At 52.8% G+C, this 16584-nt stretch overlaps 1 protein-coding gene across 1 annotated transcript in view; it reads left to right on the plus strand.

Annotated features, from left to right (window-relative positions):
• Positions 1–16584, plus strand: part of PKD1 (polycystin 1, transient receptor potential channel interacting) — a 102611-nt gene that overhangs the window by 63408 nt on the left and 22619 nt on the right. The window contains exons 15-22 of the mRNA XM_064153480.1: positions 968–4590; positions 5839–5985; positions 9365–9508; positions 10727–11006; positions 11627–11843; positions 12772–12922; positions 14267–14419; positions 15861–16005. Coding sequence (XP_064009550.1) covers positions 968–4590; positions 5839–5985; positions 9365–9508; positions 10727–11006; positions 11627–11843; positions 12772–12922; positions 14267–14419; positions 15861–16005 — 4860 coding nt within the window. The remainder of the gene's footprint in view (positions 1–967; positions 4591–5838; positions 5986–9364; positions 9509–10726; positions 11007–11626; positions 11844–12771; positions 12923–14266; positions 14420–15860; positions 16006–16584) is intronic.

The following is a 16584-nucleotide window of genomic DNA, read 5'->3' on the forward strand; positions in this document are numbered from 1 at the left end:
CTCCATCTTGTCTCTCTTGGAGGGGAGAAAGAAGAACTTCACTTGGAAAATCTATCATGATACTGAATGTAGAACCTTCTCTTCATTGGTGGTGTGGCTTCTGAAGTGCTGGAAAATAGTTAGTGGTTAGCTTCCTACCTGCAGTCATGAAGTTGTTCTGAACTTCCAGCAGTTGATAGATCTTCTGTTTGTGGAGCTGTTGGCAACATGCATGAGAATAAAGTATAACCCTGCTAAAGAGAGCAGCAGGGCAATGACAGGTTGGTTGTTTGGAGGGCTACAACAATGCCGAGGGGCCTGGGGCATCCCTGAGAGGAGAAAAAGCTGAGAAGTCTGAAACTGTTTAGCCTGGAGAAGAGCAGCCCCAGAAGGGCTTCTCAGTGCTCAGCAAGAGCTAAAGGATGGGAGGCAAGGGGGTGGGACGAGGGAAGTGGTGGATTCACCATCCCTGGAGGTGTTCATAAAAAGACTGCATGAGGCACTTAGTGCCATGGTCTAGTTGATTGGCTAGGGCTGGGTGCTAGGTTGGACTGGATGAGCTTGGAGGTCTCTTCCAACCTGTTTGATTCTGTGATTCTGTGATACTTGTCAGTGGTGCCCAATGACAGGACAAGGAGCAACAGGCACAAACTGGAACCCAGCAGGTTCCATCTGAACAGGAGAAGAAACTTGTTTGGTGTGAGGGTGCTGGAGCCCTGGAGCAGGCTGCCCAGAGAGGTTGTGGGGTCTCCTTGTGTGGAGAGCTTCCAACCCCAGCTAGGCATTGTGATCCTGGGCAGCCTGCTGTGGGTGATCCTGCCTGGTCAGAATTCCTGCTGGTTCTGGTTGGAGGAGGGGAGCTCAGGATGTGGCCAGTGCAGAAGCAGAGTGTCTCGTGTTACGCTCCCCATGCTGCTTCAACGCTGAAGAACCTCTTGCCACTAGCATCTTCTCATGACTGCTTTTTTTCTGCTCTATTCCAATGCAGGTGAATATGTCCTGATGGTTGTTGTGTCAAACCAGTTTGAGAACCTCACCCACTTCACCCCAGTCCATATCCACAGTTACCTGGTTGGTGTGAAGATGGAAGCAGAGGAGGACGTTTTGGTTGTGAGTCGTCCGATCACCTTCAGAGCCACCCCCTTGCCATCTCCTTATGGTGTGATGTACACCTGGGACTTTGGAGACGGGTCCCCACTCTCCACAGGGACCCAGCCCACAGTGACACACAGCTACCCCCATCGAGGGGTGTACAATGTCACCCTGACTGCAAACAACACCGTAAGCAGCGTGGAGACAGTTGAGACCTACCAAGTGTTCGAGGAGATAACTGGGCTCCGCGTTTCTGCAGTCGAGGCAGCAGAGCTGGGAGCGTCTGTGACCCTCAACGCCTCTGTGGAGACAGGGGACAGCATCACTTGGATCTTTGACATGGGGGACGGGACGGTGCTGAGGAGCCTGGTGCCCATGGTAGAACATGTCTACATCAAGGACATCAACTGCACGGTGAACGTGACCGCCGTCAACCCTGTCAACTCTGTCTCCCAGGCGGTGCCTGTGCGGATCTTTGTCCTGGAGGTGCTGAAAATCGAGCCTACTTCCTGCATCCTGGAGCACCCTGACGTCCAGCTCACCGCCTACGTGACAGGGGATCCTGGGGACTACACCTTCGATTGGACTTTTGGAGATGGCTCCTCCAACGTGACAATCAGGGGGGACCCGGTGGTGAGGCACAACTTCACCCGCAGCGGTACCTTCCTGCTCTCCCTCACCCTCTGCAGCAGCTTTAACAAAGCTCACTACTTCACCAGCGTCTGCGTGGAGCCCGAGGTCACCAACGTCACGCTCCTGCCACCCAAACAGTTCGTGAGGCTGGGAGAGGAGAGCAGCTTCCAGGTCAGCAGCCTGCCTCCCTACCACTACCGCTACCGCTGGGACTTTGGCAACAACGATTCCACCAGATCCAGTGGCACTGAGGTCACCTACACCTACAAGAGCACAGGAGTGTTCCTGGTGACGGTGACCGTCTCCAACAACGTCTCCTTCAACAACGACACAGCCTTCGTGGAAGTGCAGGAGCCGGTTGGGGTGGCAAAGATTGAGTACAATGGGACGAGCGTCCTGGAGCTGAACCAGGTCTACCTGTTCTCTGCCACCATGAATGGAACCAAGGTGACTTACTGCTGGGACTTTGGAGATGGCACTACCCAACCTGGCCAGGTTGCTACCCATGCCTACAATGCGACAGGTCATTACGTCATTAGTGTGGTGGGTCGCAATGACGTGAGCTTTAACGAGACCACCATCGATGTCACGGTGAAGCGGCGGCTCCAGGGGCTCACCATCAATGCCAGCAGGACGGTGGTGCCCTTAAATGGCTCAGTGAGCTTCGTAGCTACCCTGGTAGCTGGCACTGCCACCCGCTACTCATGGATCCTCTGTGACCGCTGCACTCCCATCCAAGGCTCTTCCACCATTTCCTACACTTTCCGGTCCGTGGGCACCTTCAATGTCATTGTGACAGCAGAGAACAAGATCAGCTCCTTGCAGGACAGCATCTATGTCTATGTCTTGGAGCAGATTGAAGGCCTGCAGGTGGTTAGCAGTGACCTGGTGGAGGACCTCTATTTCCCAACTAACAAAACGCTCCACTTGCTGGCGGTGGTGAGGGAGGGAACCAACATCTCCTACAGCTGGGTAGCCCAGCGGGATGGCAACGCTCTGCAGACCTTCACAGGGAAAACGTTCTCCTTGAGCATCCTAGAAGCTGGAAACTACACTGTCTATCTGAAAGCCACCAATATGCTGGGGTGTGCAACCACCAACAGGACACTGGAGTTCATCGAAAGCCTTGGTCTTTTAAAGCCTCATGCCCTCCCCAACCCAGTGGCCATCAACGCCTCTGTTAACATAAGTACCAGCATCACCAGTGGCACTGGCATCACCTATGTTTGGTACCTGGAGGATGGCTTCTCTCAAGTTACCTCTGAGCCCTTCGTTGTACACTCCTTCCAAAGCCCTGGGGTGGTGGAGGTCGTCGTTGCAGCAGAAAACAAGCTGGACTCAACCAATGCAACGATTGAAATCTGTGTGGAGGAGGTGATCGAAGGGCTGAGCATCAGCACTGCGGAACTGGACTGCAGATACGTGTCCTCAGGCTCCACCGTGGTCTTTGAGGGGGAGCTGCAGAAGGGGACTGAAGTGACGTGGCTCTGGAAGGTCCCAAATGGCACTTTGACTGGCCAGGCCGTGGCTGTCACCTTCCCCAGAGCAGGGTTTTACACGGTCTATCTGAACGCATCAAATGATGTCAGCTGGGCTTTGGCCAGCAGGAACATCTCAGTTCTGGACAGGATTCAAGGCCTGGAAGTTCTTGCCAGCAGGAAGGTGGTGGAGCCGGGAGAACAGGTCACCTTTGTGATCAAGATGTTGTCAGGGACCTCTGTGAGTTACTGGGTGAGCATAAGTGGGGACTACTCTGTGATGCTCAACAGCTCCAGGTACACGCACGAGTTCCCCAAGAGTGGTGATTACCTGGTGACCGTCACGGTGCAGAACCAGATCAGCATTGCACACGCCCAGGTGCTCATCTCTGTCCTGGAGCCCATCCATGATGTCAGGCTGCTGAACTGCTGTGAGGCAGGCATCCCCACAGGCACCAAGAAGAGTTTCAGTGCCCAGGTGGGCAGTGGCTCCCGGGTATCATTCTCCTGGCGCTTCACCCTGTGGAAAGATCAGGGTTCATCCGTGGTCACTATGGCAGGAGAAAGTGTTTCCTACACACCAGAAGCTGCAGGGCAGCTTGAGATTCATCTCCATGCCTTCAATGACTTGGGAGGCATCAATATCAGCAGGACTATCCAGGTCCAAGACCCGATAGTGCAAGTCTCCCTCAGTGCCTCCAATGCCTTTGTCAACAGGACGGCGCTGTTTGAAGCAGCAGTGGTGCCCAGCAGCAGGAGTGTTGAGTTCGTGTGGACCTTTGGGGATGGCTCTTCTGCTCAAATGACCAGGGTTGCAGTGGCCAACTATTCTTACCTGAGCCCTGGGGATTACCTGGTGGAAGTGAATGCCACCAACCTTATCAGCTTCTTCATAGCCCACCTCACTGTCACTGTCAAAGTCCTGGAGTGTGAGGAGCCAGAGGTGGAGTTAGCTTTGCCCCCGCAAGTAGTCATGAAGAGGTCCCAGAGGAACTACCTGGAGGCACAGATTGACCTTCGAGGGTGCATCAAATACCAGACAGAGCACCTGTGGGAGATCTACCGAGCACCCAGCTGCATCAACTTGGATGACTCCAGCAGGATCCATCTGCCGAACGTCGACGTGAACAGGCCCCAGCTGGTGATACCGAAGCTTGCCCTGGAAGTTGGAAACTATTGCTTCAACTTCATTGTCTCCTTTGGAGATACCCCCCTGTCCAAAAGCATCTTTGCCAACGTCACTGTGATACCAAGCAAGCTGGTGCCAATCATTGATGGGGGCTCGTACCGCGTGTGGTCCAACACACAGGACTTGGTCTTGGATGGGGAGAAGTCCTATGACCCCAACTTGGATGATGGTGAGCAGACTCCGCTGCTGTACGACTGGTCTTGTACCTACTCCTCCAAGGTAAGAGCAATTATGGACAGCCAGAGAGGGGGATCCTTTGGGAGCCGTGCATCAGCTTCCCACTAAACGTGGCTGGGTTGAAGTGGTGTTGAGAGAAGCTTTCAGGAACATCTGTAAGAAAGCTGCTCCAGAAGGAAGGCTGCAAAGGTTTCCCACTTCCTTCCTTAGTTCTGCACCATGAGGGTGCTGGGATGCTTCAACAGCCTGCCCAGGGAGGTAGAATCGTAGAATCAGGGATGGAAGGGACCACAAGGATCATCTAGTTCAAATGTCCCTGCCATGGGCAGGGACACCCTACCCTAGATCAGGAGTTGAGGCCCCATCCCTGGAGATGGTCAAAGTGAGGCTTCACAAGGCTCTAGGCAACCTGATCTTGTTGAAGATGTCCTTTCTTACTACAGAGGGGGTTGGACTAGATAACCTTTGGAGGTCCCTTCCAACCCAAACCATTCTATGGTTCTGTGAAGTGGTTGTGAAGTTGTGCAGTAGAGGTCAAGTTGTAGTTGGTGTTTCCCTTGTACTTAGCCTCAGGTTCATGGCTTCCATGTAACTCTTTCCATGACCTGAAGGAATTAGATCTGCTGATTGCAGCTGAAGGTTCTGGTTCCTCTCCCATTAACAGGTGAATGTTGCTAATTCCAGCAGAGGCCAAAGATAGAGAATGAAGGAGTCAAGTGACCACAAGTCATGGTCACTATGGTCACAGTGGTCACTGTCCTCATGCACTGAAATGCTCTCTAGAGTGGTAGAAGTGTGAGGAGGACCTGGCCTTCCGATCCATCCACCTCAGGAGGGTTTTCTGATGGAATGTGGGACTCTCTTGCTTGTTAGAACTCATTCATTTCTATTTTTACCTTAAAAGAGAAAGATAAGGAAGAGTTTGAGCCTAGTGTGATCTTTTTGTCTTGTTTGCTGATGTTTAATGAAGAAGAATGAAAGGGGAGGTGGTGTTGGACTAGATGACCTCCAGAGGTCCCTTCCAACCCAAACTCTTCTGTGGTTCTATGATTAATCACTGCAAACCAAGCATTTGATGCTCACCTGAGGGTATTCCAAGTGCTGCTCACTAACCTGAAGAGTAGGGCAGCTTGTTGCTGTCCACACACCACCTCCTCTGTCCCGCCCCAGTGGTGGCTTTGCACAGTAAGGTCTGTGGCAGTGGCTGTGTGTGGAGCTGGGTGTTGTGCACTAACCTGATGTGGACCCTTACCAAGGAGGGTTTGAAAGTTCTTTTCTCCTTGCAAGCAGAGCTCGGCTGCAGGGTGCTCTCTGAATTTCAGTGCCAAGGAAGGAATTGTCACAATTTCCAAAGCTGTCTTAGAAGCAGATGTGGAATACACCTTCGACCTCACTATCAGGAAGGAGGGGATGAGCCCCGAGGCCACCAACCAAACTGTAAGTACCGCAGGCAGCTGTTGCCTTCTGTCCTTCTGTGCCTGCTGCTGGACATGTGCAGCTTCACAGCTCTTTCCCTAAGGAAGTTTCCAGACCAGGGCATTGCTGGCTCAGGACCGTGTCCAGCCATGGTGAACTCCCCAGGCTGTGTCCTTTGGCCTCACCCCAGTTCAGCTGGGGGTATGGAAGCATCACTACCTCACTGCAGCAGCCAGCACAGAGAAAGCAGGTTTTAGGGCATTGCTAGGATTCCATGATTGCTCCTGTCCTGGTCATTGGAAGGGGCAGACATGGCCAAGCTGGACTTTTGGGTAGAGGGAACCTCATGAATTTTAACAAAGGCAAGTGTAGGGTCCTGCATCTAGGGAGGAACAACCTCCTGCACCAGTACAGGTGAGGGTGACCTGCTGGCAAGAAGGACCTGGGAGTGCTGGTGATGATGAGTTCTCTGTGAGCCCACAGCAATGTGCCCTCATGGCCAAGGGTGTCCTGGAGAGCATGGAGTGTGGCTGGAGAAGAGCAGCCTGAGAGGGGATCTTCTTAATGCTCAGATAGAGATAAAGGGTGAAGGGCAAGACTCTTGTCAATGGTGCCTAGTGGCAGGACAAGGGGCAGTGGGCACAAACTGGAACTAAGTTCCACCAGAAGGTTCCATCTGAACAGGAAGAGAAACTTGTTTGTTGTGAGGGTGCTGGAGCCCTGGAGCAGGCTGCCCAGAGAGGTTGTGGAGTCTCCAAACCCAGCTGGGCATTGTGATCCTGGGCAAGCTGCTGTGGGTGCCCTGCTTTAGCAGGGGGGGTTGGACTGGATGATCTCCAGAGGTCCCTTCCAATCCCAACATGCTGGGATTCTGGGATTTCCGTGATTTCATTTTACACTGCCTTGGGCAACACTTTTTGCTTGTCCTGCCAAGTCCTTTTAGCTTCTTCCTTCCTTTAGACCTCGTGTTAAGCCCTGTGTTTGCAGAGGCTGCATTGGTGACCCAGCCCTGGGCAGTACTGGCCACCAGTTCTGTGACTTGTGTGTCAGTGAGCACAGATGTGCTGTAGGAGGATGGCAAAGGAGCCCACAGTTGGTAGCTCCATCACTGTGTGCAGCCCTGAGCCCTTCACATGTCACAGCACCAAGCTCTTCCCTGACTTTTTTTTCTCCAGAGGGAGCTTCCCAAGAACTCTCCACAGCCCCTCTCCTCTCCCCTGCTGGATGCTTTCTGGGGAGGTTTTCCTAAGTGCCTGTTGTTTATGTCACATTAAGCCTAAGGCTGAGCTCATCTGCAGGCCGACAGCACTTCTGGTTTATGTCAGAGACCTTCAACGTGGTGCCTTTGGCATCAGAGATGCAGTTAGCCTGCAAGTGGAAACTCTTACTGCCTGTGTTTGAAACCAAAGCTGGAGGATGAAAGGGAAAAAAAAAACCCAACCCTAAATTGATAGTCTTTCAAGGACATTCTGTACTATCTGGTTTCCATGCCTGAGCACAACATAATGATCCCAGTGTCGCAGGAAATCTGCACAGACTGGAGGAATGAGGGAAGCTTCCCTGTGCTCCTGCTTGGTGAGGCCACACCTTGGGTACTGTGGTCAGTTTTGGGCCCCTCGCTCCAAGGAGGACATTGAGGGGCTGGGGCAGATCCAGAGAGGGACAATGAAGCTGGTGAAGGGTCTGGAGAACAGGGCTGGTGAGGAGCAGCTGGGGGAACTGGGGTTGTATAGCCTGGAGAAAAGGAAGCTGTGGGGAGACCTTCTGGCTCTCTACAACTGCCTGAGTGGAAGATGGAGCTAGGCAGGTTTGGTCTCTTCTCCCTAGTGTCAGGTGATAACAGGAGAGGAAATGGCCTGAAATTGTGTCAGGAGAGGGTTAAGTTGGAGATTAGGAACAACTTCTGTGCTGCAGGAGTGGTCAGGGGTTGGAACAGGCTGCCCATGGGGCTGATGGAGTCACCATCTCTGGAAGTGTCCAAGAAACTTGTAGCCATGGCACTTTGGGACATAGTTTAGTGGTCGTAGTGGTGTTGGGTTGATGGTTGGACTGGATGGTCTTAGAGATCTCTTCCAACCAAAACAATTCTGTGATTATGGTTCTTTTACCCATCTGCCACATTCAACAGTGTCTCCAGGACTGTCTTTTAGTTCAGAATATTCCTTGTGCCAGAGCAGAAGGCTCTGCTGACTGCTGGACACCCCAGTTTCCTGTGGGCCTCAAGGAACTTAGACCAAGTACAGGAGTTAGAGCTCAACAGCTGTGGTATGTGAGCCACCAGAGCTTCTAAAGCTCTCCTCTTGAGTGCTTTGCCAGAAAGGTGTGGTGGACATCTTGAGATTTGCAGGTTAGATCTGAGTTACAAGCATGGAACAACACTGGTTGGATTCAGTGACCTTTAAGGGTCTCTTCCAACCAAAATCGTTCCGTAGTTCTGTGGCTCTGTGATTCCCTGGTTCTCTGAACACACCACTCTGCAGGAGGTTCCTCCAGGCTGCAGAGCAAGCTGTCTTTGTCATCTTCTGTCTCTCAGAGCCATGGGCAGTGTCACAAATGGTGCTTCTGCATGGGCAGCTCAGGGCCTGAAGTGTGGTTCTAGTGGAAGGTCAGTAGATCAGAGCAGGGATAGTGGAGGCAGCAGGACCATGCTGGCTTTGAGCAGGGCAGCACATCCTCAGGAAACCCAGGCTCCATGATCCTGCTCTGGACTGTAAACACTTCCCTTCTAGCAGCCTTCCAAGTGGAGGACAGGGACCCAGAGCCCCACGCTGCTGTGTCCATGGCAGACCTGCTCTGACCCCACCAGGTCAGTCACTCCACGTCTGCAGAGGCAGGACCAAGAGCTTGGCCCGTGGCAAACAGAGGGCTGCAGTTGCTTCCCGGGGCAGGTGCTCACCAGATGTTTGGGCTGTGCTGCAGTGGAGGCTTTCTTCCTCCCAGTTTAGGCTGCTCCTCTTTTCCAGACTCAGACATGGATCCCATTTCTCTAGGGCTGACAGCTGTCCTGGGATGGTGGAAACACAAAGTGCTCCAGTTAGCTTCACCCCCACCACACAGCACAAGCTGGACCTGCTGGGAATTCAGCACAGGGTACTGAAAGGACCTTCTGAAAGTGATTTCTATTGTTAAAAAGTATACATTAAGGAAATCCAGAGCTACCTGGATTGTCCCAGCTTGGTATTGGGTGGCTCTTGCAAATGAGTAGCAGAAGAACTGGGCAGAGCAAGACAAGTAAGGCAGCTTCAGCCTGAAACCCTTTGGGAATCCCTTTCTCCTGTTTTCTTTGCACAGGAAGTGATTCCTCTTTGCAGAACCAGGTCTTTTCTTGAGATGTCTTCTTCCCTGTTGGATGGTTGTATTTGTGTCTGAGGTCTTCTGACAGAGCCTTTGGCTTCCCCAGGTGTTCATCAAGAGGGGGGGAGTCCCCATCGTGTCCCTGGAGTGTGTTTCCTGCAAGGCCCAGTCTGTCTATGAAGTCAGCAAGAGCTCCTATGTCTACTTGGAGGGCACCTGCCAGAACTGTCACAATGATTCCAAGCTTGGGGTAAGGTCATCAACAACATTGGCCTTTGCTTCATCTTTGGTGTGCTTCAGGGAGGAGCGTTAGAGAGGACAGGGTAGGAAGAGCTGTGTAGGAAATAAAAGTCCTGGACCTAAAGTGCTGTAGATGCAAGAAGGGGAAACATTCTGTGACCATGAATGCAGTGGCAGGCTGGCTCTGGCTCAGGGCATGAAGATGCTTGGCTGATGCTGGTCTCTTCATCCCAGCCTGTGGAACTGGCTGCAGGACAGGCTTGTAGACTCAGAAGTTTAGAAGAGGCCCTTGCCTGCTGTGACATGGGGCTCCCATGTGCTGTGTCTCAGCAGCATGGAGGAAGCTGGGAGAGCCTGTGAAGCAGGTTCCTCATGTGCTGTAGCCACTGAAGCCCCTGTGAGATGTCCAGAGCTTCCCTTGCCCTGGGTTGGGACTGCAGGCAGCAGGATGTGGACAGGTGGCCTGTCAGTCCTCTATCAGTGTCTCCACCTACCCAAAGCCAAGTCCTTGCTGGGTCATTTTCTAGCCAAGTGACCAGCTTATCTCACACCAAAGCCACATTTTTTCCTAGGAGAGATCTGTAGAGCATTTTCTTCTCCCATCTGATCGCTGCCTTATACTGGTGGCTGAAGCAGAGGTGGTTCAGTCTCTTCTGATCTCCCAAATCCCTCTCTGATGACAGATTCTACTCCACAGCATCTCTGCAACCTGTTGAGCAAAGCTTGTCTCAGAAGAAGTCCTGTGGTGACAGCAAGTCTGTGTTGCTCCCAGCATGTACTTGGAGGGCATTTTCTGGTTGGCTTCTCACTGCTTCTCCCTCCTCTTATCCCATCTGTCCATTTGTGCTCTGAGCAGGACCCATCCAGGCCACGTTCAGCTTGGAGCACATAAACCATGGTATCCCTTGGAGACTCCACCAGTACTTAAATTATTTCCTGTGTTTTGTGTCCTGTATTATGAAATCTTCTGCTGGAGGGTGATGTAATCCCAGAGCCTAAAGTAGATCTCAGAGTGGAAAAATTCCCACCAGACATTTTGGAGAGGTTCCAGTTCTTGTTGCTGTAGCACACAAGGCTAAAAGCTGAATTATCAACTGCAGCTTTGGCAGGCTCTCCCACTGGAAATCTGCTGCCTCGTTATCAGAGCCTCAATCTGAAAACATTTTAAGGACATAACTCTGGATTTAAACAAAACCTCTCCTGTCTTTCCCCCTCTTCTTCTCGGCAGAGATGGGCAGCACACAGCTTTAAAAACAAGTCCCTCATCCTGGACAAGAAAACGACCTCCACTGGCAACACAGGAATGAACCTGGTCCTGAGGCAAGGGGCTCTGAAGGATGGGGAGGGATACACCTTCACCCTGCACATCACAGACCTCACCACAGGGGAGGAAGGCTTTGCCTCCATCGACCTTCTCCCCAACCAGCCACCAGTTGGAGGGTCCTGCCAGCTGTCTCCCAAAGGGCCTCTCAAGGCACTGATGGCTAAAGTGCACTTTGAGTGTGCAGGTGAGAGTGTAGAGACAGCTGCGCTGGGCACCTCCCAGCCCTCTCTGCTCCACAGGGACAAAGATTGCTCAGCAGCAGTGTGTTCTGGTTGGAAAATGCCTTTAAGATCATTGAGTCCCAAAACAAAAGGGCAACAAAGCTGTTGGAGGGTCTGGAGAACAGGACTGGTGAGGAGCAGCTGAGGGAACTGGGGTTGTGCAGCCTGAAGAAGAGGCGGCTGAGGGGAGACCTCATTGCTCTCTGCGGCTCACTGCAAGGAGATTGGAGTGAGGTTGGGGTTGATCTTTTCTCCCAAGGAACAAGTGATGGGACAAGAGAAAATGGCCTCAAGTTGTGCCAGGGAAGATTTAGGCTGGAGATTAGAAACAGTTTCTGTGCTAGAGTGGTCAGGCATGGGATGAGGCTGCCCAGGGAGGTGATGGAGTCCCCATCCCTGGAGGTGTTTAAGAAACCTGTGGCCATGGCACTTTGGGGCACGGTTTAATGGCTACGGTGGTGCTGGGTCTGTGGTTGGACTGGATGATCTTTGAGGTCTTTTCCAACCCAAACCATTCTGTGGTGGCAGCAGCCCCAGCCGTGCCCTTGCCTCCGTCAGACCCCGGTCTGGGTTTGCGTTGCAGGCTGGCGAGACACGGAGGACGCGGAGGGGCCCCTGGTCTACATCCTGCTGGTGTCGCGCCGCAGGGCCGGGCACTACCACGAGTTCTGTGTCTACAAGGGCAGCCGAGCCGAGCACGGAGCCTTCCTGCCCCCCGGCTTCCACGAGAGCGGCTTCCTCGTCTCCGTCTCAGTCCTGGTCCAGGACCAGCTGGGAGCTACTGTGGTGGCCATTAACTGGTAAGGCTTAGGCTGGGCTTGACCAGTCTGAGCTCCTGGGGAAGGGGAGGCTCAGCAGAAGGAGCAGAGAATAACATCTTTGTGGGTCGTTGCTCAACAGGGAGACATCCCCATAAGATACAGCTTTCCAGACCACCTTCATTCCCTGGTAGCACCTTGCTTTGAGGGCAAGTTGTCACTTAGTCAGAAGATCTTTGTGGTCTGTGCTCCACCAACTTCACTGCATCAGGAGGCCTTAAAAGAGAGTGGATTATAGATGCTGATCAATAGCTAAAGGGTGGGGGCAAAGAGGATGGGGCCAGGCTCTTGTCAGTGGTGCCCAGGGACAGGACAAGGGGCAGTGGGCACTGACTAGAACCCAGCAGGTTCCATCTGGAGGAGAAACTTTTTTTGTGTGAGGGTGCTGGAGCCCTGGAGCAGGCTGCCCAGAGAGGTTGTGGAGTCTCCTTGTCTGGAGAGCTTCCAAACCCAGCTGGGTGTTGTGATCCTGGGCAAGCTGCTGTGGGTGCCCTGCTTTAGCAGGGGGGTTGGACTGGCTGATGTCCAGAAGTCCCTTCCAGCCCCCACCATGCTGGGGTTCTGGCATTCTGTGGGAGTTGGTGGCCCCAGCTGTGGCACTGTGGGTGGCCTGGTGTCCTACTGCTTATGTAGCCAAGCTGGAGGCTTGGACCTTCTTCACTGGGCTCAGTGTGTGTCCTCCACGTGCAGCTTCATAGAGGTGGGTTAGCAAGGAGCCAGGCTTCATGGCCATGATGTTCCTCCATAGAGCTGGTGCAAACTGGGCACCAGCACAAGCATCAGCAATGTTGTCTCTGTTTAACCTCCTTCCCACCTCATCTTCCTTCCCAGCTGAAGGGCAGGTTCTGTCTTCTTCCCCCTGCTCCATTTGATAGCAAAAACTTAACCCCAGTGCCTCTTCCTTTGGCAGCTCCATGGAGATTGGCTTGCCTGAGGGCTTCCCCAGCCTCTCCCACTGGCTCTACAACCAAACTGACACCGTGCTCCAGGGCTTAGTGAAACAAGGGGACCCTCAACAGGTCATTGAATACTCTCTGGCCCTCATCACCATCTTGAATGAGGTAAAGCAGCTCTCTCAGCCCAAGAGTGGCCTCCAGAAGGTCTTGCAGTCACCAGGAATGTTCTTTGGCCAGGTTCTCCTCCAGCGATGCAGGGAAATGACTAATGCTGCAGGGTTTGATGTAAATCCATGGATGTGCATGCTGGGAGCTGGGCTGGAGCAAGTCTCAGGCATCAGAAAGAATAACAAGCTCCAGACAGACAAAGACCAGGAAAAGCAGAAGGGTTGCAAAGTAAAACAGAGGTCCCAGAGAGGGTGGTGACCTGGGTGTCTCCCGTGCAGCTGCTTTTTTTGTCCTCATATTGAGATAGTTTTTCCTCTTTGTTGCCAACCTCAAGTCTAATTCTGCATTTAGAAACAGAAAACTTGGCCCAGATTCTTCCACCTCCTTCATGCTTCCCCTGAGCCACCCACCACACTCCTGCTTATCAGGGCTGGAAACTCCCTGCAGGTGCTTAGGTGATGCTCTGAGCTGCTCTAGCTGGGGATGCTGCTGCTCACTGCAGAGAGAATGGACTAGATGAACTTTAAAGGTCCCCTCCTGGCCAAACCAATCTGATTCTTGTCTTCTGGATGCTGAGGAGACCTTCTTGATCTGACTGCAGAGCTGGTGCATCTAGAAGGATCTGCCTGTGCACAGGCTCTTAGTCCACAGTGCTGGAGCATTATGTGGGGCCAGGCTCTTCAGTGGTGCCCAGTAACAGGACAATGGGCACAGGGCACAAACCAGAACTCAGGAGGTTCCATCTGAACAGAAAGAGTAATTTGTTTGATGTGAGCATGCTGGAGCCCTGAAGCAGGCACAAGCAGAGAGGTTGTGGAGTCTCCCTGTCTGGAGAGCTTCCAAAACAACTGGCCCCTGTGATCCTGGGCAATCTGCAGTGGGTACCTCTGCTTTAGCAGTGGAGTTGGACTGGATGACCTCCAGAGGTCACTCCCAATTCTCAACTGCTACCTAAAAGCAGGGCCTAGTCCCTCCCTGTGCATCTCTATAGGTAGGGCAGGAATTTGGGTGTCTTCTCAGGCTTTCTTGCCAGCTGAAAGCCTGCTGCATGCTTGAGGGCCAGGCAGGGGCCAACCTGTTGAGCCCTAGGCCCTGTGCTTAGCTGGAGAAGGACTGTAGCCTGCTCTAGCACCTAGCTGTCAAATGCAGGGCTGCTAAGATAATTTCTTGGGGAGCACAAGTGAAATTGAGGAAGTTCTACTGGAAACCAGCTCATCAGGGGAGCAGCAGAGGCAGGGAGATACAGAGAGCAGGGAGAAAATGAGTTCAGCACAGCTCAGCATCTTCAGGAGCAGCCTGCTGCCCATCCATCCTCACCCTGCCTGCCTTTCCTTCACGCAGTATGAGCGATCCATGCTTCTGGAACCCGAGGCAGGCAATGAGTTTGAGCTGCGGACCTGGACTCGGAACAACATCACTGAAACCCTCAACTCCCTGAACGTGAACACAGTTGATGATATCCAGCAGATCTCAGCTGCCTTGGCACAGTGCACGGTGAGGTCCTCAGCACCACCTCCTGCTCTTCCAGCTGCGGCTCAGATGTTCTTCAGTGCTTGTTCTGATTCTGTGTCTCTCTCTCTCTCTCCCCACACACAGACCACCTAAGTATCTCTTGCTGACATCATTAAGGTGTCTGTGATGGTATCCTATGTGTTGTCAGCTCTTACCACTGATCATAGAAGCATAGAATTGGTTGGAAAAGGCCTGTAAGTTCATCCAGTCCAACCATCAACCCAGCACCACCATGGCCATTAAGCCATGTCCCCAAGTACTGTGGCCACACCTTTCTTGAACACCTCCATGGATGGTGCAGCCTGTTCCAGTGCCTAAGCACTCATCAAGTAGAGAAAAAGGTCCTGATCTCCAGGGCTCTTAGAGCAGAGCTGCCCTCCAACACCTGAAGGGGTCCTACAGGAATGCTGCAGAGGGACTTTCCCTAAGGGTGTCTGCACAAAGGAGAATGGTTTGAAGCTGAGGGACAGCAGGGTTAGACTGGATCTGAGAAAGAAATTCTTCAGTTCAAGGGTGGTGGAACTCTGGAACAGGCTTCACAGAGAGGTTGTGGATGCCTTCTCCCTGGGGATGTTCAAGGCCAGGCTGGATGAGGCCTTGAACAGCTTAGTCGAGCTGAGAGATGTCCCTGGGCCCTGGAGTAGATGACCTCTGAGTTTCCTTCCAACCTGAGCCGTTCTGGAATTCTACAATTAGAAGGAAAATAAAAGAGGAATAAGAGCTAGGCACAGGGTTGTGGTAACAGCTTCCATGTGTTGCCTCAGCCTCCTCCCATCCAGCTCAGGGAGCTCCAGGCCATGGCAAGAACATTCTGTTTCTTGAACACATCTGGGAGCAGAGGGAGGGACATCTATCACGCTGGAGTGGCAGGATCCCTCCCACAACTTTCAGGAGTGTTTGGACACACAAATGAATTCAGTAAGGGCTAGCCCTTCCTTCCACTGGAGATGGAGTGGATGCAGGAATTCTTCCCAGCTCCCTCTGGTTGATTTGTGTAGAAATAGTGGGTGGCCCACAAAGTGCTGCTCATGAGATGGAGGAGCTCAAGACATGCTTGGTCCCTGCAAGTGAACTCTGGGGAACTTGAATGTGCTGCTCTTTATTGCTCTTTCCAAGCCCAGTGCCTCCTCCAGCAGACTCTTGGCACACCTGCCCAGACCCTGACAAGTTGTGACACGAGGGCAGGGGGATGGAAAAGGTCCTGGAGACATTACCAACTTCTTGGCATCTCTTGGAGTGAGCAGAGCAACTGTGGGTTCTGCAGTCACCTCCCTGGGGCTTGGAGAGAGCAGAGGTGGCTATGAGAGGGCAAATGGTGTTTGAACAAAGTCTCTGCAGGACTGAGCTACCTGAGCTTGCCTAAGACTGCCTTCATCTGTCCCTAGGAGTGTTCATCCTAACCAAACGGTGTTCCCCTCTGCAGGTGGTGAGCAAGGAGCTGGTTTGCAAGTCATGCCTGACTAGGACCTTGAACAAGCTGGAGACCATGATGACCATTCTGCAAGGGGAAACAACCCAGGGCACCGTGACACCGACCAGCATCGCCGACAACATCCTCAACATCACAGGTCGGTTCTCCTCACGGAGCAATGGCCAGGCACCAGGGAGGACACAGGCTTTCCCCAGGCCTGTCCTGACTTTAACAGGTGTCTCTGCAGGCACTGAGGTGTGACAGTCATTAAAAAGACTTGCTGATACTCCAGGGAATTGTCTTTTTTAGTAAACAGCAAGTAAGGGCTCTGGCTTCCAGGAGCTGCCCTCTCTGCTTTTGACCTGAGGAGGCAGCTCAGATTCACTCTGAGGGTTGGTTGGAAGAGATCTTTGAGATCATCCAGTCCAACTCTTAACCCAGCACTGCCAGGTCACCACTCAGCCATGGACCTCAGCACCACATCTACACAGCTTTGAAACCTCTCCAAGGATGGAGCCTCCACCACTGCCCTGGGCAGCCTGGGCCAGGTCTTGACAGCCCTTCTGGGGAAGAAATTGTTTTTCACTCCCAGTCTGCCCCATGGTGTGTGAAGGATGCTCAGGGTTCCTACCAAGCTGCTTGACAGCATTTGTGCTGTTGTAGCTGTCTACAGTGATTCTCTGTCCCTGGAGGAGACAGCTCTCCAGGGCAGGATGCTGCAAGTTCCCCCCTGGGA

Source organism: Pogoniulus pusillus, chromosome 13 (assembly GCF_015220805.1).
Source record: "Pogoniulus pusillus isolate bPogPus1 chromosome 13, bPogPus1.pri, whole genome shotgun sequence".
NCBI lineage: Eukaryota > Metazoa > Chordata > Aves > Piciformes > Lybiidae > Pogoniulus > Pogoniulus pusillus.